Here is a 26672-nt window from a genome sequence, read left to right as displayed (position 1 = left end):
CTGTTTTATAAGGTTGCTCCATTTTATGTTCCTATATAAAATATATGTTCCTATATAAAATGTAGCAACAGCTTTATAAAACTTGGGGTATATGAGGAGAGCTCCAATTTCTCCAAATCCTTATTAATACTTAACTTTTTGTTATAGCATCCTAGAAAGTGGTAGGTAAGAAGTCTTTTTTTGTGTGCGTGTATGTCAGTGGTGGGACGTAAACTCTAGGCCTGGGCGCTGTCCCTGGGCTCTTCAGCTCAAGGCTAGCACTCTACCTCTTTAGTCACAGCACCACTTCCCGTTTTCTGGTGGGTAATTGGAGATAAGACTCTCACAGACTTTCCTGTCTGGGCTGGCTTTGAATGGTGATCCTCAGATCTCAGCCTCCTGAGTAGCCACTGGCACCCAGCTTAAAAGTTCTTTGTTGGTTTTTTTTTTGGGGGGGGGGGCGAGGTCGGGTCGTGGAGCCTGAACTCTGGGCCTGGGTGCTGTCCCTCAGCTCTTCAGCTCAAGGCTAGCGCTCTACCACTTGAGCCACAGCGCCACTTCCGGCTTTTTTCTTTTTGCTTATGTGGTGCTGAGGAATCAAACCCAGGGCCTCAGGCATGCAAGGCAAGCACTCTACCACTGAACTACCTTCCAAGCCCCCTAAAAGTTCTTTTTTTAAGTGGTGGTAGAATTCAAACCAGAGCCTCAGGCACGGTAGTTTTTTTGGTTTTTTTTTTGGTGTGGGGGGCATGGGAAGGAGTGTGCAGGTCCTGGGGCTTGAATTCAGGGCTTGGGCACTGTTTCTAACCTCTTGTGCTCAAGGCTGGCTCTCTTATCACTTGAGCCACAGCTCTACTTGTGGCTTTTTGGTGGTTAATCAGAGGTAAGAGTCTCACAGGCTTTCCTTATGGGAGTGTGATCTTTGAGTGTGATCCTCAGTCTCAGCCTCCTGAGTGGCGAGGATGGCAGGTGTCAGCCACCGGGCTTTCAAACTAATGTAGCAGTGTGGAGCCTGCTTTTTGCTGTCAGGTGAAGTCAGATCTGCTTCTTAGGAGGTCTGCCATCTCAAAGCTATGCTTCTTCATCTGTGAACAGGGAAGATACTAGTTCTTGGCTTACTTGTACTGAAAGTAATTGTTATCTCTTTGTTTCCGAGACTCAGTTTCCATATCTGCAAAACAAACAACAATTGGGGCTGGGAAGGTGGCTCAGTGGTAGAGGGCTTGCCTTGCATGCACGAGACCCTGGGTTCGATTCCTCAGCACCACATAAGCAAAAAGAAAAAAGTGGGAAGTGGTGCTGTGGCTCAAGTGGTAGAGTGCTAGCCTTGAGCTGAAGAGCTGAGGGACAGCGCCCAGGCCCAGAGTTCAGGTTCCACAACTGGACCCCCCCCCAAAAAAAAACCCCAAAAAACAAACAATAATTCTCACATGTATAAATGACGATGACGGGACGTGCAGTCTAAAGCATGTAACATAGTGCTTTCTGCAGTCGCAGGCACCATGTGCTTATTTTGATTACTGCTCTGATGGTTTCCTTGTTGAGTCCTACATAATGATCATCTTGCTGGCCCTGAGGGTCTTCCTCCAGCTCAGGCTGCTTCGGGTGCATCTCCATCTCTGGCAGCAAGAAGAGCACAGCGGGATAGCTCTGGCTAAAAGCAGCATTGAGTATCTTTTGAAGAGATCACTAATTTGCCAAGCACTCAGGGGCTAGCTCAGCAAGGATGTTAAGTCTCTCCATGGTGAATGCTGTGTCAGGTACTGGGTGCCTGCCTTGGCTCCCAGGGCCAACCTGCTAGGGGTTCAGACATGTGAGTGAGACTGCTCCGAAGAGAGCTTTGAGAGGTCGAGGCGGGCTCCAGCAGGGCTGCCCAGGGCCTCTGGAGAAAGTGACCTTTGGCTGGGCTGAGAGTGGGGAGGAGCAGTGGAGGGCTTCATGATGGATGAGCTGACTGGCAGTGTGGGGAGATGCCAGGCTCGGGGGAGGACCGTGCTCTGTGATTGCAGTCACTGTGGCATCGGGGCCACTTTGGGCCATGGGCTCAGGAGTAGGTCTGTCGTGGACATAGTATTTTCTCAAAATCCAGTTTCCTCAAACCCCAAATGTGACCTTAGGATATATGCAGAGATAGTTAAGGATATTGCGCTGTAATCATCCTGAAATTAGTTCAGGTTGAACTAGAGTTCAGTGAGCTCTAGTTCTGAAGCCTTTTTAAGTAAGAGGAGGCCTAGCATGGTACTCACTAGACACTATGTTGAAAGTGAGCTATACAATTTGTGGGTGGGATTGGGAGGGGAAAACAGAGAGTGAGGGAAGGGAGTGATACTGTCCATAAAGACATGGGCTCTTTATGGGCACCATTGGCTCACACCTCTAATTCTAGCTACTCAGGAGGCTGAGATCTGAGGATCACAGTTCAAAGCCAGCCTGGCCAGGAAGTCTCTAAGACTCAAATGAACCACCAGAAAACCAGAAGTAGCGCTGTGGCTCAGAGTGGTAGAGTGAGTGAAAAAAAAACTCCGAAATAGTGCCTTGAGTGAAAAAAAACTCAGAAACAGTGCCCAGGCCCTGAATTCAAGCCCCAGGACCAGCAGCAACAACAAAACAAAACAAACAAAAACAGATGAGAAAGAGGAGGAGATTTGGACTGCCACACCAGGGAAAGGGTCATATGAAAACTGAGTGGGAATTACAGCTGTGCTGCGGGACCGGATGCCTGGGGCCATCCTGAGGGGACAGTGATTGGAGTCTAAGCTAGCAGACTTGCAGCCCCAGCATTGCGAGACAATACATTTCCTGTGACTTAAGTCCATAACTACACAGTACTGTGGTCCTTGGTTCTCTGGCGGTGAGCTGAAGTGCTGGGCTGAGGGACACTGGGAGCATCAAGGTGCCGGTTCTACCTGAAGGCAGTGGTCCTCGGCACTCTGCTTGTATGTGAGGCAAGAGCACAAAAGCCATTCAAGGAACAGAGATGAAGCAAGAATAACACTTAGGAAAGATTGTATAGTAGCCAGGCACCTGTGGCTCATGCCTATAATCCTAGCTACTCAGGAGGCTGAGATCTGAGGATCACAGTTCAAAGTCAGCCCAGGTAGGAAAGTCCTTGAGACTCTTACCTCCAGTTAACCACCAGAAAACTGGAAGTGGCAATGTGCCTCAAGTGGTAGAGCACTAGCCTTGAGCTGAAGAGCTGAGGGACAGCACCCAGGCCCAGAGTTCAAGACCCACAACTGATAAAAAATCATTATAATAAAAAAAAGTGTAGCCCTCCTTCATCCCAAGTTCCTAACTGAAGCAGACTAACTCCCTGGAGGGCAGGCCTCCTGCTAGGCACAGCCACCTGAAAATACCCGGGCCGTGAACACTGTGGACAGAGCTTCCCACTGCAGACACAGCCTTTACAACAGCTACACCTGCTGTGCTCTAGGAGATAAAACACGAAATTTTGGCAGAGACCTAGAAGCTGTAAAAAGGTACCACATGAACATTCTAAAAGTGAAAAACGTAATAGTCAAAGTTAAGTAATCAAAGGAAGGGCAGATTTGACACAGTCAAAAAAGATGAGTGGCTCAGGAGATAATTCAAAAGAAAACATATGCAAAGCAGGCAGAAACACTCACACACACACACACACACACACACACACACACACACACACACACACACGCGCACACACACACACACACACACACACACACACACACACACACACACACACACGCACACACACACACACCTACCTGAAGACAGTGTAGGAGGAGACAAGGCAGTGAGATAGTCTGTCACGAGAGAAGAGACAAGAAAATAATTGAGCAAAAACAACGTCTGAAAAATAGTGCCTGAGCATATTCTACAGCTGGTGACAGGCACTGCCCATCAAGGAAACCGCAGCTGCCATCTCTCACCAAAGTGGTACAGAGACACAGAATGCAGCCAGCGACCCAGACTCCCCCAAAGAGCGCTGTGCTCCTGACAGAACTGTGGAATCTGGAAGTCGGATGGCAAGTCAGGTGCTCAAAGACACTGTGAACCAGGACTCTTTATCCAGCCAAGAAATCCTTTAGAAATTAGGTTGAAATAAAGACATTTCCAAATTAAAAAAAGACAGTGTTGATGCCAACAGACACACAGGAAAGGAAATGTGAAGGTTGTTTTGTTTGTTTTGGCCACAGGAAAGTGACCTCAGGTGAAAGGTTAGAGTTGTTGGAAGGAATGAAGAGCAAGTACCACCGTCTGTGTGGAAAAGATCATGTGACTGTTAGCTGTAAAAATTAATTCTGGCCAGGCTCTGGTGGCTCATGACTGTAATCCTAGCTACTCAGGAGGCTGAGATCTGAGGATTGTGGTACAAAGCCAGCCTAGGCAGAAAAGTCCAAGAGACTCTTAACTCCAGTTAACCACCAGAATACCAGAAGTAGAGCTATGACTCAAAGTGGTAGAGTACTAGCCTTAAGCAAAAGAGCTCAGGGAGGGCTAGGAAGGTGGCTCAGTGGTAGAGTGCTTGCCTAGCATGCATGAAGCCCTTGGTTCCTCAGTGCCACATAAACAGCAAAAGGCCAGAAGTGGCTCTGTGGCTCAAGTGATAGAATGCTAGCCTTGAGTGAAAGAAGCTCAGGGACAGTGCTCAGCCCCTGTGTTCAAGCTCCAGGACAGGCAAAAAAAAAAAAAAAAAGAAGAAGAAGAAAAAGAGAGGTGAAGGAATGAGTAAATTATTCCAAGGTCCTTGCATTTGCAGGAAGAAGGAAAAATAATTAAAGAGTGTTAGACCAATCAGGGAGATGGGCTTGAGGGGTCACCATGGGAGCTCTGTAACAGTTTAGTGTGGATGCTAGCCAACAGAAGGTTTGTGGTTCACATTGAGAACTGGACAGTGGACCTTTTCTTCTTCTTCTTCTTTTTTTTTTTTTTTGGGTCCAGTCGTGGGGCCTGAACTCTGGGCCTGGACACTGTCCCTCACTCTTCAGCTCAAGGCTAGCGCTCTACCACTTGAGCCACAGCGCCACTTCTGGCTTTTTTCTTATGTGGTGCTCAGGAATCGAACCCAGGGCCTCATGCATGCAAGGGAAGCGCTCTACCACTGAACCACCTTCCCAGCCCCCTTTTCTTCTTTTTTAATGGTACTAGGGTTTGAACTCAGGTCCTTGTGTCTGCTAGGCAAACATTTTCCACTGAGCCTCAGCACTTTTTGGCGATGATGATGATGATGATGATGATGATGATGGTGGTGGTGGTGGTGGTGGTGGTGGTGGTGGTGGTGGTGGTGGTGGTGGTGATAGTTATTATGATTGTCAGTCATGGGGCTTGAACTCTGGGTATGGGTGGTGGCCTGAGCTTCTTGCTCAAGGCTAGTGCTCTACCACTTTGAGCCTCAGCACCACTTCTGGGCTTTTCTGAGCAGTTTATTGGAGATGAGAGTTTCATGAACTTTCCTGCTCAGGCTGGCTTCTAACCGTGATCTTCAGGTCTCAGCTTCCTGGGTAGCTAGGATGACAGTCGTGAGCCATCAGTGCCTAGCTGGCACTGGTTATTATTATTTTCTTTTTGGCATTCTTTTCTTTTGCGTTCTACGTGGGTATGTGCCTGGACCTTGACTCTCCTATTCAATTCCTGCTGTGGCTAGGATAACATGTGCCAGTATGGCCAGCCGCTCCTGTTGAGAGCGTCCCAACTTCTGCCTGGGCTGCCTCTCAGTCTCAGCTTCCCACAAAGCTGGCATGACAGGTGGGGCAGTGCCCTCAGCAGAGGGGTTGACTAAGGGTCTTGAAAACCTTTTTCCTGTACTGGCCTTGAACTATAATCCTCCCGATCTTAGCCTCCCAAGTAGCTAGGATTACAGATGTGACCAACTGTACCCAGCTTTAGTGAGCTTCTTTTCTGAGATAGAAGCAGTAAGAGGACTAGTGTGCACAAGCTTTGGGGCGTGTGTGTGTGTGTGTTTGTGTGTGCGCGCGCACACAAACACACAAACACACACACAGTACAGGGCTTGAATTTAGCTAAGGGCCTGGTCGCTGTTCGTTAGTTTCATGGTTGGTGCTCTTCCAATGAGCCTTAACTACTTCCAGCCTTTTGGTGATTAATTGGAGGTAAGAGTCGCACAGGCTTTCCTGCCTCCTGGATAGTTAAGAGTAAGGGGTGAGCTGCAGGTACCCAGCCAGCTCTGAGGAGTTTGCTCTCACTTGCCCCTGATGCATGCTAACCTGGGTCAGACCTCTTCTCCCTCTTTCCCCAGTCCCAGGCCTAAACTACCACATGGCAGCGGTGGGCATGATTCCTGGAGTCTGAGGTGAGGCCAGGAGGACAGTGGGTCAGTAGTCAGCGGTGATCAGAAGCTGTGTGAGGAAGAAGGATGCGAGAGGGGAGGTGGGAAGAGAGGAGGAGGTTGCTGAGAAGGCTGGGAAGGTGAGTCAGTGTTTCAACAAACAGAGAGAGAGGTTACACTTTACCTCTGGCACATCTCCTAGGCATAAGGACAGGCTCCTGTATAAAATTCCATCGTAATATCTAGAGTTGATTGTCACCACCATCTAACTAACAAACATTAAATATGCAGATTATTTTCTAGCTTCCACAGTTGAACCAAAAGTATCCTTTGTGGCCCCCCTTTTGGGAACCAAGTACCAGTCAGATTTATGCATTGTATTTGATTGTCACACCGCTCCACCCACCTCCCTGACCCTCACCTCAGCTTTTTGTAGAGACAAGGCAGTTATCTTGTAAAATCTCTTTCAGGATGGGTCTGATTGTTTCCTTATGGTTCCCTTTACATTGTTCTTTGATCCTCCGTGTTTCCTGTAGGGTGGAAGGGAGCTCTCAGCAATTCCAATGTGTTCCTGCAGCCTAGGGGGTGGGAGTGGGGGCTGGGTGTGGGCTGCTCTGCCTTGTTTTCTGCCTGGCTTGGTTGAGGTTACATGGTAGATGTTTGCAGGGGTGGTGTGGTAGGTGTTTGCTAGGGTGATGTGGTAGATGCTTCTAGGGGTGACGTGGTAGGTGCTTGCAGGGGTGACGTGGTAGGTGTTTCTAGGGGTGACGTGGTAGATGTTTCTAGGGGTGACGTAGTAGATGTTTCTAGGGGTGACGTGGTAGATGTTTCTAGGGGTGATGTGGTAGTTGTTTCTAGGGATGATGTGGTAGATGTTTCTAGGGGTGATGTAGGTGTTTCTAGGGGTGACGTGGTAGGTGCTTGTAGAGGTGATGTGGTGGATGTTTACAGGAAGCCCTCCTTTATAGTCCTCTGGGAGGAGCTTCTTCCCATACCATGCAAACATGATTTTCCCAACCATCTTTACCAGAGTTTCCAGCTTCACACACAGCACTTGTCTGAATGGATTTTCTTAGGAGTTTGCAAAGCTGAGACTCCCTCATTCTGTCATTGATTCTACATTGGCCTGCATGGATTTTTCAGAAAGATGGGGAAGAACCTAAGATTCATGGAAAGACAAGGTGATGGCGCTTTCTCTGTCAAACCACTGATGTGCACAGCAGGGTTTGGTGTGAGTCACCCCCCTCCCCCCTGTGGGGACTAATGTTCCCTGCTCTCCCCAGACTCCTTTCCTCAGGTATGGATGTATGGATGTGGATCTGTGTCTGTCACTGTTTCTCGTGTACAGCCGTTTGTATTAGGGCCACTTCGCCCTCCTCTGCTAGTATTGTGGCCCCATGGTTTTCTTTTTCTTTTTTGCAGTGCTAGGACTTGAACTCAGGGTCTCATGCTAGGCAGGTACTGTACCTGAGCCACTTAACCCCTCCTATTTTGCTTTAGTTTTTAGTTATTTCCAAATGATTTTAACAAACATGTTTCTAGCTTTCAACATGATACTTAAAAGTATTTGCCTGAATTCGTAGGTATAGGCTCAAGTTTATTCCCAGGTTTGGCCTCCCAAGTAGTTGGAATTATACATGCATACTGCCACATTTGGCTTATTTGTTGAGATGGGTGTCTCACCTAGTTTTTTCTGGACTGGCCTCAAACCTTGATTCTCCTCCTCTCTGCCTCCCAAGAAACTGGGATTACAGGTATTACAGGTATGCCCCACCATGCCCTGTGTGCGCCTGTTTTTGTTTTGTTTTTGGTAGTTCATCTTTCTCTTTATTAGAGGAAATGATGAGTAATTTATAACATGCTTTAGACTTTCCAATGAAAGAACCCAGAAATATGTGTATTTTTTTTTTTTTTTTTTGCCAGTCATGGGGCCTGAACTCTGGGTCTGGGCGCTGTCCCTCAGCTCTTCAGCTCAAGGCTAGTGCTCTACCACTGGAGCCACAGTGCCACTTCCGGCTTTTTCTGTTTATGTGGTACTGAGGAATTGAACCCAGGGCCTCATGCTTGCAAGGCATGCACTCTACCACTGAGCTATTTTCCCAGCCCCAAATACATGTATTTAACAAGCACTTCAGCTAATTTTTGTATGGTAAGACATATTTGCCTGTTTTTCTTTAAGCAAGACTCATTATTTGCAGTGTATGTGATCTTCTCTTTGAGCTTTTCAACTTTCTGCCTTATCCTACAGTGTTCTGTGAACCTCTCAATTAATTTTGGTTTTCTTTGCCAGGGATGATTTGTTCGTTCATTTTCCCCATTAGCCCTTCAAGTTGGATTTATTCTGTTGTCTTGTGATGATTTTAGCTCTTTTTTCTAATGTCTCTTAGCTTTTAATTTTATTTTATTCCAATCCTGGGGCTTGAACTCAGGACCTGTGCTGTCCCTGAGCTTTTTTGCTCAAAACTAGCATTCTTTCATTTGAGTCACACCTCCACTTTGCTAGAGATAAGTGTTTCATAGACTTTCCTGCCTGAGCTGGAAGCATGATCCTCGGGCCCTCAGACTTCTGATTAGCTACAGGCATAAGCTACCCAACATTGTCTTTTCATTTCATCCTGTCCTTTAAAAATGCTTACTTTGATTTTTTTTTTGAATTTTGGCAGTCCTGGGGCTTGAACTCAGGGCCTGTCCCTGAGCTTCTTTTGCTCAAGGCTAGCACTGTACTACTTGAACCACAGTGCACTTTCAGCTTCTTCTGCTTATGTGGTGCTGAGGAATCTAACCCAGTGCTTCATGCATGCATGCTAGGCTAGGCAAGCACTCTACCTCCAAGCTACATTCCCAGCCTTAATTTGAATATTTTAAAAACTAAGGCATTATCATGCCGGCTCTTGTTATTGAGAGCAGGAAGCCATGTTTTCTTTTTCTTTTTTTAGGTATTATAAAAGTGGTATACAGAGGGGTTAAAATTATATAAGTCAGGTAATGAGTACATTTCTTTTTGGACAATTTTACCCCTTCCCTCGCTCTCCCTTTTCTTTCTTTTTTTGTTTGGGACCTTATAAATGCTAGGTAAGCCCTCTACCACTGAGCCACACCCCCAGCCCAAGAAGGACCTCTTTTCTAAACAGCCTCATTTTCTCTTAATAATTCCTTTAAGGTTTATGAACAGAGTTTATGGCATATTTCTTTTTCAGACCTTCCATCTTCCCAATCTTCTTTTTACTTTAGTGGTATTTGAGTGGTATATGCCAGTCTGGGGTCCTGGGGCTTGAACTCAGGGCCTTACACTCTTGCTTAGCTTTTCTGCTCAAGGCTGGCACTCTACCACTTGAGCCACACCTCCACTTCTAGCATCTTGCTAGTTAGTTGGAGATAAGACTCTCTTTGATTTGTCTGCTCAGGCTGGCTTCAAGCCTGGATCCTCATATCTCAGTCTCCTGAGTAGCTAGGATTATAGGTGTGAGCCTCTGGCAGCTGGTCCACTTAAACTTTCCTAAAGTGTATAATTCAGCATTGTTAAGTACATTAACAATATTATGTCAATAATGTTGTAGAACTGCTGTCTTGTTCTAGACCTTTTTAGGCCCTTATGGAAGTCCCTGTTTTCTCTTCCTAGCCCCTTGACAACCATGAATCTGCTTTTCCTCTTGCTGGATTTACCTTCTGGACACTTCATATACATGGAGTTATACAATAAATGGTCTTGTGTGTCAGATAGCATAATATTTTCAAGGTTCATCTGTGTTGTACCTGTTTCAGGACTTGAGTCTTTCTTATGGCTAAATACTGCTTCATTATGTAGATATACAATGTTTTGTTTATTGATTATTCTGTTGGCAGACATTTGAATCACTTTGGCTTTTGGGAGTAGAGCTTTTTTTAAGGCTCACATGGATAATTGTTTGAATATGTATTTTCAATTCTTTTGAGCTTATCCTTATGACTGGAATTGAGACAGCTTTGTTGAGGAACTGCCAAACTTGTTGCGTACCATGGGTGCGTAACTTTACATTCTCACCAGCCATATGTGTGTCACCATTTTTTCACACTAGTACTTGTTATTCCTCTTGTTTTGAGCAGGGATGCCCTGTGGTAGCAATGTGCATTTCCTTATGCCTGATGGTGTTGAGCATCTTCCCTGGGTTTGTGGGCCAGTCGCAGGTCTGTTTGGAGAAGTCTGTTCATTTCCTCTGTTCACTTGAAAGTGTGTCATCTTTTTGTTGTTGAGTTGTAAGGGTTCTCCATACATCGCCTGTGTTAGACCCTTATCAGATACATGATTTGTAAATAATTTTTTTTTTCCAGGGTGAAGGCCTAGGTTCAATTCCCCAGTGACAAAAGATAAAACAGAAGTCGCGACCACATTCGGTATTGAGGTCTAGGTTAAGAAACCACCCCACTGGACCGTCCAGTTGCCTGGTCAGTGTGCCAGTGATGCCATCTGACTAGTCCCAGTGCCAGCCTGGGTCGTGCGGGTACATGGATTTCCTCCTGTCACCTGTTCATACCATGTGGGGAGGTGGTGCCCGGGGCCCAGGTCACTCTGCTGCTGACAGAGCAGCCAGGTGCTTCCCCCTCCCACACCCCCATCCAGGTGATGGAGGCAAGTGGGAACAGCAGGGTGTGGACAGTGCCTACTGACATTGGGGAGACAGACAAAGAGGCAAACTGCTTACAGATGGATTTCTGCATTGTGCAGAGTTTCCAAAATGATATTGGGACTTGTATGTGCCAGCGGGCTTGGGTTATTTTTATTTTACATCTGCTTCCTGCATTTTCTAAAATGAGCATGTGTTATTTTTCACTAACGAACCAAAAACGTGAGCATCACATGCTGGCCTTCAGGGAAGAGCCGCTGGTGAGCCGCTGTGGCAGGGCGCGGCTGGCCAGCCGGAGAGCCCAGGGTTGGGCGGAGTCTACCCCGGCCTCTTCTCTGGAATGTTTGAAAACACAGCTGAAACTGGTAGATTTTTTCCTTTTTTTGTTAGATCAAAACAGACTGAATTCAAGGAGCCAAATAACAAATGGGACTGACTTGTAAAAACATAGGGCTTAAATTTCATAATAGCCTAATAAATGTATACATTGTATGGAATGAGTTAGTTATGTTGACCCTCACTTAAACTTAACTGCTATGTTGAAAATAAAAATTTAAGCTTATCTAAGTAGAGAGTTGGTATAAATAAGACATATTTCAGCTGGACATTCAAACCATCATGTGGGGACACTATCAGTTTTCTCTTAGGTTCATAATTAATGTCCATTTCCTTCTGTGTCTGAATAAATGAAAACCAGAGGTATGAAGGAATAAAATACAAAGTAAAGTTATGTTTGGAAAAGCAGGTTATTAAGTAATTTGTAAGTTACATCATCCCACTTCCTGTTTTTTTCATTTCCTGGAACCACTTCCTGTTTTATGTATGTTATGTGGAAAGCAGGTTGGAGGGGAGCTGCTAGAGAGTGAACATAGTCGGTGGGCCTTGTCTGGACTGGTGTGGTGGCGTGGCTGGACATGAAAAGCAGCCTCCCTGTAGATAGCACACTGGGGCAGTGGCGGAGAGCAGGCTGGACTGTTTAACGCAGGGCTGTATTTCCAGCAGAAGCTTACCAAGTGTTGGAGTGTGTGCTTTGCCCAGGAAAGAAGCTGACATTTGAACAGTGGCAGTGACCCCAGAGTCTTCATTAGGCACGTGGAGAAGAGGGATTGAGGGTTTAGGGACTCCATGTGGCTGCTCCAGGCCCGTGTGTCCTCTTGACCCCTGAGTTTCAAGCCGCCCATACTCTCATGGCATCTGAACTAGAAGTTCAGGCTTCCTAGAAGTGTCCAAAAAGACATGAAGTAGAGGAGCTGAGTTCGTCCCTCTAGGGTGTGTCTTTGTCATCTTCCTTCGCCCTTTAGTACCTCTTGCTGTGTGAATGAAGTTTCCCTCTGCCCATGCACAGCTTCTTGGTCAAGGATCTGTCCCCTTCACCATCGTGCTCCCTGCAGCGCATGATTCTGAGTGTTCGATAAACACTTGCTTCTTTCCTCAGCTCCATGGGGATGGGTTTTACCCTGCAGGCTCCTTTCCATCTTGCAGCCCGCAAGCAGTGTGCGTCTGAGGAAGTCCTCTATGGTGGTCAGGCAGCACTGCCTTGCCTCCGTGTGTGCGCAGATCCACTCAGGAAAAGTCTGAACTCATGAAAGCAAAACTAAAGAGAAGCAAAGCTTCCTCACGCATGTGACACTTACTTTTTCTCATTTGCTACGGAAGCCTGGAGAAGATGAAATCAGATCGACCTGGGCCCGAGTCCTGAATCTTCCTTCTCTGTGGATGGTAAAGCCCTCTCTTTGGCCCTCAGTCTCTTCGTGGGTAACTTCCCTGGGTGATGAGACTGAAATAGCACCGCTTGTGGGCACACTGGCACCTGGTGGGCACTCCACACGTACGGCTTCTGTCCTGTCCCGACAGTGGGGACAGCCATTTGCTGTGGCTCCCTTGGGAGGGTGGTGGTGTGGCACCGTGGGCAGCTGTGGACTAGGTGCCGGGTTGGCGCTGCTCCTCTCCCCTGTGCTGGGCTGCGGGAGCCCCGCTCCAGAGGCCTGTTGGCAGCCTGCCTCTGGACTTGGTCCCTTTCCCCACATAAGCATTTAGTCACTTTCATTCTTTATTACTTGGGTTTATCCTTCCATTGTGCCTTTTTGAGGTTTATGTCCTCCCTCCTTGCTTCCTTTATGGGTCACCTCTTTTCTTTCTCCTTAGCCTCTTGCCAGGCAGTGGACATTTGGTTATTTTCAGTCTTTTGCTACACTGATTTATAGCGGCTAGCTCTGTGGGAGCTCTTGCAGGGTGTGTTTGGCGCTCAGTGCCTGTGGCAGGCTTGTGGATGGGAGGGAAGGGGGGCAGTCTCGCCGCAAGCCTGTTGTCGCCTCATGGCAGGTAGTCTTGTCAGCAGTGTTGCCTGTTGGTTGTATTTTAGTCAAGCTGATGGTGAGAATAGTATTTTACTTTAGTTTTTACTTGTTTCTCTCAACTATGAGCATCTTTTCAAGTGTTTAAGGACCATTTGTATTTCTATTTCTGTGAAATGTTTGTTCATTTTTAGCCCAGTTTTAGTCTGTTCTCAATTTGGTGAAGCTCATTATAGATTAGAGATATTCACCTTGGTGGTATGTGATAAACAGTTCCCAAGGCCCTGGGGTGGCTGATACAAGTCTGTCTGAATGCGCAGGACTTGGGCTGGTGAGAGGAGGGGCCGTCTTGGAATGGATGTTCACATACTTGCCAAGCAGATGATGTCTGGTTCTGTCTGGAATGGTCCGGAGTGCTCCTCCTTCCAGGGGTTGTGGCATTTGGTTTGCTCCTGAAATTTTAACTGAGGCAGAGGAAAACGTATATTCAGAAGTCAGAAGCCAAGTACCTGTAAATCCTACTTAGGAGGCTGAGAATGGGAGGATCTCAGTTCCAAGCCAGTCCTGGGTAGAAAAGTCTGTGACAACCGTCTTCTCAGCAAGGGGTGGCTGGATAGGACAGCATGTGCTTGGCATCCAGAAACCACAGGGAGACTAAGGTAGGCAGATTTGTGGTCCAAGATTGTGTCTGGGTTGGAAGTGAGACCCGATCCCAAAAGTAACCATTGAACATGGGCGCCGATGGCTCATGCCTGTGATCCTAGCTACTCATGAGAGGCTGAGATCCAGAGAGCATCACAGTTGGAAGAAAAGTCTGAGAGACTCATCTCTAAAAAAATAACCAGCAAAAATCTGGTTTAGAAACCAGGCACTGGTGGTTTACTCCTGTAATCCTAGCTACTCAGGAGGCTGAGACCTGAGGATCGTGGTTTGAAGCCAGCCTGGGCAGGAAAGTCAGTGAGACTCTTTATCTCCAATTAAACAGTAGAAAACTGGAAGTGGCGCTGTGGCTCAATGGTAGAGCGCTAGCTTTGAGCACAAAAAGGCTCAGGGTCAGTGCCCAGGCCCTGAGTTCAAGCCCCAGGACTGACCAAAAAAAAAAAAAAAAAAAAAATCCAGAGTGGTAAAGTACCAGCTGAGGAAGCAAGTTGAGCAAGTATGTGGCCCCGAGTTCAAACCTTCGCTTGGTTTCATTGTAAGTGCCACCCAGTAAGCGTGAGGTCCAGAGTTCAAACCATGTACTCCCCTGCACCCTGAAAAAGTGTGGTGACAAGAAGCCCTTGCGAAGATCCTAGGACAGTGAGGGGACCTGTCGGAGCAGAGCTCGCGCCCACTAGGCTTCCTCTGAGAGCGGGGCGGGCTTGTGACTGGATCTGGATTCTCAGGCCTGGTGCCATAAACATGGTAGCGCCCTGTAGCACCCCTGCCCAGCCCCGTGCTCTGTTCTCACTGGTGGGGCACAGCCTGGAGTTGGGGTTTCTCAGAGCCTGCCAGTTAATCCCAGGGCAGGCAGCTGGAGCCGCCGTTGGCCGAGGGGACTGTGGTGGCGGGCTGCAGGAAGGATGATAGCCTCCAATACCTCGTCTCCAGCGCCTAGACCACTTGGGCTGTCCTAGGATTCAGAGCATGGAGTATGCCAAATTTTTCCTCGTGTGCCAGGGGCTGGCTCGTGTGTGTGTGTGTGTGTGTGTGTGTGTGTGTGTGTGTGTGTGTGTGTGTGTGTGTGTGTGTGTGTGTGTGTGTGTGCTGGGTACAGAACCCAGGGCTTTTCCTCGTGTGCCAGGGGCTGGCTCGTGTGTGTGTGTGTGTGTGTGTGTGTGTGTGTGTGTGTGTGTGTGTGCGTGCTGGGTACAGAACCCAGGGCTTTTTCCATGGCAGGAAATTGCTCCACCACCACTAAGCTATACCCCACCCCTGGGGTTACACTGTGAGAGATACTGAGGCACCGAGACAGGAGACAGGAAAGCTTGAGGTGGAAACCCGAACTCAGGAAGAGGAAGGGCACAACCTTGAGTATTTCAACACGAGGAGTCAGTGGTGTGGGGCAGCCAGTTAGGGTGTGTGTGTGAAGCACAGGTGGCAGGGGTGAGTGGGGTCAGAAGAGCCGGTGAACAGCGTGGGGGAGGCGCCTCAGATCCTGGGGACACCAGCGTTCAGTTCAGTACTAGCTAGAGTGGACAGGGACTTTTACCGTGGGATGCATGGTGCTGCTCCCTGAAGTCACGGCTCAGTGTGCCCACCACAGCCCTCGCTGTGTCTGTGTTTAGGGCAGGGGCAGGAGGGGACTAAGGCCACCTGTGGAGCAACTTCCACCTCCTCCCTAACAGTAAGGTGGCTTCCTTCTTTCCCCTTGGGCCTGTTCCCTGTGCCGAGCAGCTCTGTGCTCTGCCCGGCCACCCAGCCTGCTCCACAAGTATTGATCTCCCAGGTCTCCCTGCGACCTTACCGCGCAGCTGGCCTTCACCCACCGTCTGCATGTGCTCTCCTATTCCTTCCTCTCTTCTTTTCTACCGTTGGTGTGGGGTCCCTGTTCCCTTGAGCCTCCTTGAATCTCATGCCTTCTCACATGTTCAAGCGGACCTTGTCCAGCATCTTTACAAATTGGTCTGCTGGTGCCGGTTCTGCTCTGAACTTCCCGGCTTTAGGCTCCCTGCATACTCAGCTGTTTATTTTTATTTTTTTGCCAGTTGTGGGGCCTGAACTCTGGGCCTGGGCGCTGTCCTTCAGCTCTTCAGCTCAAGGCTAGCACTCTACCACTGAGCCACCTTCCCAGCCCACTCAGCATGTTTAGAATGAACAGATCCTTCTTCTCCTTGAGCTGGACACTTGTGGAGTCACCTGGGCTTTCTACCCTGTATCCCTATCTAGCTATCTATCTTTTTTTTTTTTTTTTTTTTTGGTCGGTCGTGGGGCTTGAACTCTGGGCCTGGGCGCTGTCCCTCAGCTCTTCAGCTCAAGGCTAGTGCCCTACCACTTGAGCCACAGTGCCACTTCCGGTTTTCTAGTGGTTTATTGGAGATAAATCACTTCCAGTTTTCTGAGTGGTTTATTGGAGATAAGAGGCTCTTGGACTTTCCTGCCCGGGCTGGCTTTGAACCACAATCCTCAGATCTCAGCCTCCTGAGCAGCAAGGATTACAGGCGTGAGCCACTGGCACCTGGCTTCTATCCATCTATTTATCTGCCTGTCTGTCTTATCCTATTTCTGTCGTGGGGCTTGAACTTGGGCCTGGGCGCTGTCCCTGAGCTCTTTCCTCCACTCCCGCCACTGGATCCAGGGACCCATGGTCCCTTCCAGAGAGAGGGCCTGGTGGACCTCTGGCTCTTCTTCCCCCTCCCTCTTCCTCCTGTTCTCTTCTTCCTCCTCTCCTTCCTCCCCTTTTTTGGCCAACACTGGGTCTCAAACTCAGGGACTGGTTACTTAGCCGTATAGTGTCTTTCCTCATCACTGGTGTTGTACTCTTGGGCCACACCTCCACTTTTGACTTCTTGCTAGTTAGTTGGAATAAGTTTCTTCCCAGCTGGCTTTGAACTGCAGTCCTCAAATACCAGCCTCCTGAATAGTTAGGATTACAGGCATGAGCCACCAGCACCCAGCTGGAACTGTCTTCTTGAGTAGAGACTATTGGAGACTCCTGGTCCCCCTGGATGTGGTCTTGGGCCTGTGGGCTGCCTGTGCGTCTGTCACGTCAGGAGGGGGCTATGGCTCCCAGGGCTGTGTGGGTTTCCTCACTTGGGCTCCAGGTTTTGCTTCAGGACTTATCCTACCTAGAGCTGGGAATATTGGAGTGATGGCTTTCCAGCTTGCTGCTCTTCTGCCATCTGCTGATGGCTAGGCATTTTCTTGGTGCCCGTGTGAGCTGCAGGTCTTTGATTGAAGCAAGGGCACTCCAGAGGACTGAACTTGTGGTTAGCCTTCTGTGGGAGCAGAACTGAGGGGAGGCATGGGCCCCGACTGGGCAGTGCTGCCCGCTGGCCAGCCTTTCCCTGCTGCCTCTTACTGGCCACCAGTGCGAAACATGGCACATGATTTTCTTGACCATTGCTTTGGCTTGATATTTTAAAATATTTGGCAACATGCCTATAGTATTTAGATGCAGCAAATGAGGAGAAGAAATGTACTTTGTGAAAAAGCTTCAAAGAAATACTGGTCTTTATCTTCTCCTCAGCCTTTTCCGCTGAAACCCACCAGTCTTTTTCTGAGCATGCTTGTTCTATAAATAGAACAGCAGGTCTCCTTGGTCGGCCTGAGATACAGGCTCTCATCCGCTTTGTGAAAGATTGTTTTGGGTGTGTGTATATGTGTGTGCACAAGTGCGTGCGTGCATACACAAGCATGTTGTGTTTTCATTCTGCTTTTTCTTTTATGTATGAGTAGCAGGAGATGTAGGGAAAGTACTTTAGCATCTGTTCTTTAAAGATAATTTGTAAACTTTCCCGGGCTTTGGCTTGCTGGTTTAGTTATCTTTTCTGGTATTTTTAAATTTGCATATAGGAAAGAGATGGCAGCACTTTCTTCCCCTGTCGAGGTAAGGAAGCTCCATGGTGGGGGTGGGGGTGGGGGTTGGAGAATGACGGGGACGGACGTCTGTGCAGCATGAATTCTTTGAGATCCACAGAGAGGATCCCTGTGTCCAGGCATCCTGACTGCTGTTGCTGTGTGCAGATGGCCTGATGTGAGTGTCGCCATGTGCTTTTGGGTCTGGAAGGATGCTCAGAGGCAAAGCTGGTCACTGGTGCCTCTGGGCTGCCATGGTTTGTGCCCTAGCTATTGTACCTTGTTCTGTTTCAGTACAGGGCCTGCTTGTGTTCGTGACAGAGCTGGTGTGTGTCTCCCTGGACTGTGGGATATTGTTGACTTTCTCATTTCTTTCTTCCTGGGAGAAGGGAGTAGGTGACCTCTTCAGAGGTAGGGTGAAGGGAAAGCCACACATGAGAAAGTAGACTCATAGCAATTTTTGAGGGAGTTGGAGGAGGCTGACAGCAGCAGCGGGCTAGTCTCAGAGCAGACTCCATGCCAGGGGGCTGTGGGAGAGAGGGGAGCCTCCAGAAGTGTGGGTGAGGGAGAAGGAGAGGGAGAGACCCTGTGTTACTGGGCCTGACCCTTTGTGTGTGGTGTCAGGGGTGGGGGGCAACCTCAGGAGTCTTTTCTGTCCTCCTCCTCCTGTGATAGACAGGCTTATGGGAATCCAGACAGGCCAACGTGCTTCTCACACATCCTGGCATATTTGGGTGACCTGATTCACTCAGGCTTTACCTTTGGAAGTTTAAAGTAGCTTTGGGTGTACTTCGTGTGTGTACTTTGTACATGTACTGTTGTAAAGTAAACTAAAGTACAAACTGGACGGGAGTGCTGAGGCTCCTTGTGGCATGGGTGTTTGTGAGGCATAGTGTAAGAAAGTACCAAGCAGGGTATCAGGTTCTGGTTTTTGTTGTTGTTTTTTTTTTTTTTCATTTTTGCAAGTGGGTTGTTTTCTTTGCAATGCCAGGGCTAGAACTCTGACCTTGGACTTGTTAGGCCGGCACTCTGCCACTGGGCCCCATCCCCTTCCCATTTTTTTTTTTTTTTTTGGTCCGTCGTGGGGCTTGAACTCTGGGCCTGGGCACTGTCCCTCAGCTCTTCAGCTCAAGGCTAGCACTCTACCGCTTGCAGCACAGCATCACTTCTGGTTTTCTAGTGGTTTTTTGGAGATAAGAGTATCACGGACTTTCCTGCCGGGCTGGCTTTGTACCGCAATCCTCAGATCTCAGCCTCTGAGTAGCTAGGATTATAGGTATGAGCCACCGGTGCCCTGTCCCTTCCCAGTTATTAGTGGACTGTACTCGTGGCTCTGTATGGTTCAGCGAATCTTGTGACTGAGAAGCTCCCTGAGCATGTGCTGTCTCCGGGGAGTGTTGGGCACTCTTGTGTGAGGTGGGTTCTGTGGGTGGGACAGGCATCAGGCCTTGGCACTGTTCTCTCTCAGTGTACAGATTAGCTGCCTCTACTGGCCAATGAACAGTGCAGATGGCCAAATGGAGCACAGGCCTGGAACTGTGCTCAACCCCAGAGATGGATGTAGACAGTTTGGCAACAGGATCCTGAGAAATGGCAGGAGGCCAGAGAGCATGGAGACGGGGCCAAGAATAGCTGAAAACACCAAATGCTGACGTTGGAGAACGCACCAGACCCGTGTTCCAGCTGTCCCCCAGCTACTGCTTACTGCAGTCCCATGAGCCTCAGTTTCCCCTTTGCTAATCTGAGTGTATTTAGGGCACATGCTGGGCTGCTGACACCTCGCCCACACAATCATTGCATTGCCCCGAGAGGATTGTGGTGCCCCCTCCTCCCCCAGCGGTGCTTGGTCCGCACAAGGGTCAAAGTTTGTCAGAGTGTGAGAACTATTTTTCTTGGTAGGCTGCTCGCTCCTGAGAGACACAAAGGCTCATGGCCACCACAGGGTGTGTTTCAGTCAGCCAGGCAAAGAGGCCCTTCAGAAACGCACATTCACAAGTATGTTCCTGTGCTTTCAGACCATCATCAAAGAAGGTATGCTGACCAAACAGAACAACTCATTCCAGCGATCAAAGAGGAGATACTTCAAGCTCCGAGGGCGGACCCTGTACTACGCCAAAACTGCAAAGGTGAGGCTGGGGAGAACACCTGTGGCCGCTGCATGTGCAGTGCTCCAGGGCAGGAGTTGATTGCAGGCCATTTACTTGCAGCTAGTTTTCAACACTCTAAGCTGTCAGGGTTTATTTGTCTCAAAGCATATTTTGTTGCTTATAAATAAATACTGTTTCTATTCACTTTTCTGTAAGAATGGAAAAATGATTATAGAACTGTCTTCTAGTTAGATATCTTCTTTTCAGACCCCAGGGATCTCTCTATTATGGGCTAAAAGTTGTTTTAAAGTGAGTGTGTGAGATTCTACTTCATTTCTAATTTTAGTATATGCACTTCCAAAGAGAGCACAGGGATTTTTTATTTCTAGGCTTTCCGGCAGTCAGCCCTCATTCTGAGTGTCCACTGCAGGAAAGACTCAAAGCCGGTGCTCTCTGAGGAGGAGCTGGTGAATTTCACCGGTACACACAATGACTGGGCTGTCAGACACTGCACACACTGGTATGTGGGCTGAGATTCTCAACACTGTTTTCCTCTCAGTGTTGGTGGCAGTCCTAATACTTAAAAAAAACCTGGAAATCATTTTGAGATGTGTCCCTAGAGAGTTAGTGTGCTAAAATTTGAAATAGAGTAAAGCAGCCTGCTTAGAAAGGGTCTGACCACAACCCTCAGTTTTTAAAAACTGCTATTTTGGGCCTGTTGGTGGGGGAAGGTGAAGATTGAACCTATTTTCTTGGTTACTAATATTTCCTCCAGGGGTTCACAATGGAATCGTCTTAGAATAGAGGGAACAGGAAGGTAAAGAAGTAAGGAGGGATCTGGAGTAGGAGTTATATCTGGGTACTTGAGGGAGAAAGGAAGGAAAATTGGGGAGGGGGGTATCCCTAAGCCTGATTCCCAGCTCTCATTGGAGTTTGGGTAACTTTCCAGAACTAGATGCCTTTTGCCTGGCTCTCTGCTTTTCCTTATTGCTGGATCTCCTCTATTAAGTCTCTTTTCTCGGGGCTGGGAAGGTGGCTCAGTGGTAGAGCGCTTGCCTTGCGTGCCTGAGGCCCTGGGTTCGATTCCTCAGCACCACATAAGCAAAAAGAAAAAAGCCGGAAGTGGCGCTGTGGCTCAAGTGGTAGAGCGCTAGCCTTGAGCTGAAGAGCTGAGGGACAGCTCCCAGGCCCAGAGTTCAGGCCCCACGAAAAAAAAAGAAAAAAAAGAAAAAGTCTCTTTTCCCATACGGTACATTATTTTAGCTAGAACCTTTCCTACATGTGCCGACTGGAGAAACTATAGACAGAGGGCAGAGATCCATCTGGACCCAGCTGGAACATAGACTGAGGACATACTTCACATTTAAAAGCAGGGAATATAGCCAGGTATTAGTGGCTCATGCCTATAATCTAGCTACTCAGGAGGCTGAGATCTGAGGATAGTGATAGTGAAGTAGAGCTCTGACTTAAGTGGTATAGTGCCAGCCTTGAGCAAAAAAGCTAAGGGAAAGGTTGGAGATTTAGCTCAGTGGAAGTATACTTGCCTGACAAGTACAAGGCCCCGAGTCTGGTCCTCAGCTCTGAACAGAAGAAACTTAAGACAGTACCTAGGCCCTGTGTTCCCAGGATTTGCACGCATGCATATGCACACTCAGATATATATACTTACATATGCATACACACACATAAATAAAAGCACTGAATACCAGAACCAGTGGCATTAATGGTAGTGTTTAGTAAGCACTGAATACCAGAATCAGTGGCATTAATGGTAGTGTTTAGTACAAAGAATAAGTGTAAAAGTATTAGCATTTGTTGTCTTATTTTCCAGTGCGATCAGTAATGATTTTTTTTTTTTTTTGGCCAGTCCTGGGGCTTGAACTCAGGTCCTGGGCACTGTTCTTGAGCTTCTTTTTTTTTTGGGTCCGGTCATGGGGCCTGAACTCTGGGCCTGGGCGTTGTCCCTCAGCTCTTCAGCTCAAGGCTAGTGCTCTACCACTTGAGCCATAACGCCACTTCCGGCTTTTTTCTTATTGCTTATGTGGTGCTGGGGAATCGAACCCAGGGCCTCAGGCATGCAAGGCAAGCACTCTACCACTGAGCCACCTTCCCAGCCCCTTGAGCTTCTTTTGTTCAAGGCTAGTGCTCTACCACTTGAGCCCACAGCACCACATCGGCTTTTTCTGTTTATGGGGTACTAAGGGCTTCATGCTTGCTAGGCAAGCACTCTACCACTAAGCCACATTACCAGCTCCTAGTAATAAATTCTGTGGATTAAAGCACAGCCATGCATTATCACTGAACTCAGTGCTGGTTGTGAGAATCAAGTGGGGCAGGGTGTTAAGGTAGCATTGGCTTACTGACCAGATAGCACAGATTCAAGAATTGGGCTTGTGTAGGTGAAGGGAGAGTAGGGTGCTGTGCTAGCCAGGGTTTGGGATGCCCCTGCCTTGGTGTGCTGAGTCCTTGTATATGTGTGTTTTTTTTAATCTCCAGTCAATCATATTTGATGAGGTGGACCTGACAGATGCCAGTGTGGCTGAATCCAGCACCAAAAACGTCAACAACAGCTTCACGGTGAGACTCCCAGGCACGCTTGACCATTGTGAGGAAGCACTTCAGACTCTTCTGGCTTCTTCTCTTTGATCAGAATGACTACTGGAACAATGTGTTTCTAAGCCTGAAAATAGATCTGTAGTTAGAGAATAACAGAATTTGGTAATGTGAGCACAAAACAACAAAAAACCTCAAATGAAAATTCTTTTTGCCATGTTATGGTTTATATATTAACAATTTCGAACAGAGTTTAAGATTCTTTGTGATACTGTGGAAAAATTAGAAATTTTTGTTTGATTGAATTACTTAATTTAGTTTTGGTGGTGCTGGGTTTGAACTCGGGGCCTCATGCTTGAGCGCTCTACCACTGAACCTGGCCACTAGCTGTTAAATTTTTTTTTTGTCAGTCATGGGGCTTGAACTCTGAGCCTAGACGTTGTCCCTCTGCTCTTCAGCTTAAGACTAGTGCTCTACCACTTGAGCCACAGCGTCACTTCTGGTTTTCTTTTTTTTTTTTTTTTTGGTCGGTCGTGGGGCTTGAACTCTGGGCCTGGGCGCTGTCCCTCAGCTCTTCAGCTCAAGGCAAGTGCTCTACCACTTGAGCTACAGCGCCACTTCCCGTTTTCTGGTGGTTTATTGGAGATAGGAGTCTCGCGGTCTTTCCTGCCCGGGCTGGCTTTGAACCACGATCCTCAGATCTCAGCCTCCTGAGTAGCTAGGATTACAGGCGTGAGCCACCAGCGCCCGGCTACTTCTGGTTTTCTTGTGGTTATTCGGAGATAAGAATCTCACAGACTTTTCTGTCTGGGCTGGTTTTGAACTGCTATCCTCAGATCTCAGCCTCCTGAATAGCTAGGATTACAGGCATGAGCCACCGGCGCCTGGCTTAAAATCTTAATTTTATTTTTCATATAAAGGAAAGTATATTAAAGGAATTGAAAAGCAGCCATGAGTCAGCTACTTCAAAACATAGAATGCTAATATTTTGGTCTGTTTCTCTCTCTCTTTTTAAATTACATTTAAGCTTTTCCTTACATTTATAGAAGGTGGGTAGTGCTTTCTGCCAACATTCTTGCATTGTGCTGTGGCAGGCAGCAGCCACGCACCCAGGACATGTGTCTTCATTTCTGTAGATATGTGCTTTAACTGTCATATCCTTCACGTTGTACTGGTTTCGTTTCTTTCATCTGCTTTTTTTCTTTTTCTTTTTTTGGCTAGTCCTGGGACTTGAACTCTGGGTGCGGTCTCTGAGTTTCTTTTCCTCAAGGCTAGTACTCTGCCACCTGAACCACAATGCTAGTTCTGGCTTTTTCTGTGATTAATTGGAAGTAAGAATCTCATGGACTTTCCTACCTATGCTGGTTTTGAACTGTATTCCTCAGATCTCAGCTTCCTGAGTAGCTAGGATGGCAGGCATAATCCTAGCCTTTTTAAGCATTTGAGGTGTCTTCCAAAGGCTCTATTCTTACACTGTTTCATTGAATGTAGTTAGCATATTTATGTTGAAGTCTGTGTCAGAAAGTTATGTGTCTGGTTCTTCTGTATGTCTTTTTACTGACTCATTTTTCTCTTAGTTTTGTTCCTTTTGTCTTTCCTGCTAGTATGCCTGATGTTTTTGGTTGACAAGTATTAACTGTGAAAAACTGTCAAGATGGCATTAAGTTCAGGACACTGATGTAATGCCTTACTTCAGAGGGTATACTTTCACTTATGGTAGGCAAACAGGAAAGCAGCAGATAATCTGAAATCTGACAGGAGATAGAGGAATTTGAAGATGGCTTTACTTTTTCTGCTATCTGGTTTGTTTTTACTTCCCTGCTTCTATGGTGTACTCTTCTACAGATTATTTGGTTTGATCGAGTTCTGGCTTGCCTATCCATCCTGTAATATTATTATACAGCCTATAATATTATTATACAGCCTATTGCCATCTTCTTAGCCTCTTTGGTTTCTACTTAGGAACAGTAAATTGTCAGCATTTAAATTTTCTCTCGGTGTTTATATTTATTATAAGCATCTGATATTTAATGTTACTCATTATAGCTAGGTATGGTAGGTCCTGGCTGTAATCTTGGCTACCAGGAGGCTAAGACCTAGAGAATCTTGCTTGAATTCAGCCTAGGCAAGAAAGTCCATAAAGACTCCATCTCGAAAATAACCAGCAAAAAGCCAGGGAGAAGACAAGCAAGCTAGGCTTGTCTGAGTTCAAATCCCAGTACCAGCAAAAAAAAAAAAACCCAAAACAAACAAAAAACCAAAAGTATTACTCATTATAAAACTTGAGTAATATTTAGATAACATTTTGCTTGGATGCATTTGTTTGTTTTTAAAAATCTATTGTAACTTAGGAACTTCGTTACTGAAATCCTCTCCTGATTTTTTCTTTTCTGTCTACTTGATTAGCTTGGTTTTGTTCCTTGGGAACTTTGCTGGGTTATTCATTATTGATTGAGCAGGTTGTGTTTTGAGGGCCTCCCTGGGCCATGAGCTGTGCTCAAAGGCCAAAGGACAGAGCAGACCTAGAAAGGAGTTCTTACTAAACCAGAGTAAAGCAGATGGTGAGGAGGCTTCCTGGAGGAAGCTCTTGTCTTTGAACACTCAGGGTCTATGTTTCTTCCAGTAGCTAGAGGCCCCAGCCAGCAGGACTAGGTTCTATTCCTTTCTTCCAATCTCTGGAAGTATAGAGCCTCCTTGAAGCCAGGTAAGACAAGGCCTATCTCAGTCTCTTACTAGTTGGTGACTTTGGGTAAGTTGCGCAATGACCCTGAGCCTCAGTTCCCTCATTTGAAAAATGGGTTTATTTTGGAGATTGAGTACAGTGAAGATGGATAAAGTGTGCGCTGTTATTAAGGTTCTCACTGATTGCTTCATGCACAGACTGAAAGTAGTAAACCAACCTAATTTATTATTGTCATTGGATATCTAATTGGAAATTTTTCTTCTAGCTTGTTATCCTTGCATCTCTTAAATTTAATGTTGCATGATTTGTGTTTGCTGAACAATCTAAATGAACAGTCGCTGCATTGTTCCAAGTGTTGGCAGACCTGAAGCAGTCTGGTTGTGGTGTTGCTACCCTCTGATCAGAGCGATGGCTATGGTGGGATGAGCCACAAAGAGGAAAGACAGGTTTTTCTGGAATATCCCTGAAATTCAAAATCATTAAAAAGAGCCATGCTCTGCCCATTGTAAAAGTGCTGTAAACCATTGTGCAGGTGGCTTCTCATCTGTCCTCTGATACAGCCTGAGGGACCTGGTCCTCTGTGCCTCCAACCTTGCCCGCTGTGCTGCAGGCCTCCTGCAGTTAGGCCGTTCTTGTGTAGGGATTGCCCTGTGTCAAGTAACTGTTGGCCCTGGGCTTTGGAGGTCCAGGTCCCAAAGGAATGAAGGGACCATGGGATCCCTTGCCTACTTTGCTATACTCAGAGTAAAGTTCCCTAACTTCTCTGAACTTAAAAGCTAGTTCCTGAGCCGTACACTGGTGGCTCACACCTGTAGTCCTAGCTACTCAAGACGCTGAGATCTGAGGGTCATGATTCAAAGCCAGTCTGGGCAAGAAAGCGGGTGACACTCTTATCCTCAGCTAATCACCAGAAAGCTGGAAATGTAGCTTTGGTTCAAGTAGTTGAGTGTTAACCTCAAGCCAACCAGCTCAGAGCCAGTGCCCAGGCCCTGAGTTCAAGCCTCAATCTGGTGCGTGTGCGCAACCCCCCCCCCCCCCGCCCCCCTCACAGAGCCCACGCCCTGAGTTCAAGCTCTATTCTGGCACACACACACACACACACACACACACACACACACACACACACACACACACACACACACACACACACACACACACACACACACACCCCACATACACGGACAATTTCCCCAAGTTCACACACATGCACGCACGCGCGCGCGCGCACACACACACAGACATACACACACGGACAATTTCCCCAAGTTTTCCAGGAGTTGAGGCTGCCCATCTCGAGGGGGTAGTTCATGCCACTGATGTAGTTTGCGGATGTGAAGGAGTGGGGGCTCTATCGTGGTGCACGTGGCGTTGAAGCCATGCCTGTGGAGGGTTGTCTGCGGCACAGGGCTTTGGCCCTGGGCTGCCTGAGTGCCCGAGTGCCAGCCACGTGTGGGTCCAGTCACTCCTTTCTGTCGAACACAGCATCGAGGATGGGCAGTTGCCTTGAGATTCCCACCTCAGGGACTTTCCTGTGTGCTGGGGCTCCTCATGTTGGGGGCGGACAGGGCCAGACCTGGTGCTCTGTATGCACCCAGAGGGAAGGTTGAAATGGCTTCTTTATCCCCGGGGTATGTAGGAGTCATTTGAAACATAAGGCCTTAGCCTGGCTACTGCATTTCTAAAATGAAACAGGTATCTGTTGAGACAGAT

At 47.5% G+C, this 26672-nt stretch overlaps 1 protein-coding gene across 1 annotated transcript in view; it reads left to right on the top strand.

Annotated features, from left to right (window-relative positions):
• Positions 1-26672, top strand: part of Dgkd (diacylglycerol kinase delta) — a 97161-nt gene that overhangs the window by 6097 nt on the left and 64392 nt on the right. Inside the window, 2 exon segments of the mRNA XM_042679055.1 lie at positions 19655-19765; positions 22223-22303. Of these exon segments, the coding sequence (XP_042534989.1) occupies positions 19655-19765; positions 22223-22303 (192 nt within the window).

The sequence above is a fragment of the Dipodomys spectabilis genome, unplaced genomic scaffold, assembly GCF_019054845.1.
Source record: "Dipodomys spectabilis isolate Male_0828 unplaced genomic scaffold, ASM1905484v1 ptg000051l, whole genome shotgun sequence".
Classification (NCBI taxonomy): domain Eukaryota; kingdom Metazoa; phylum Chordata; class Mammalia; order Rodentia; family Heteromyidae; genus Dipodomys; species Dipodomys spectabilis.
This window is presented reverse-complemented; position numbering and strand designations above follow the sequence as displayed.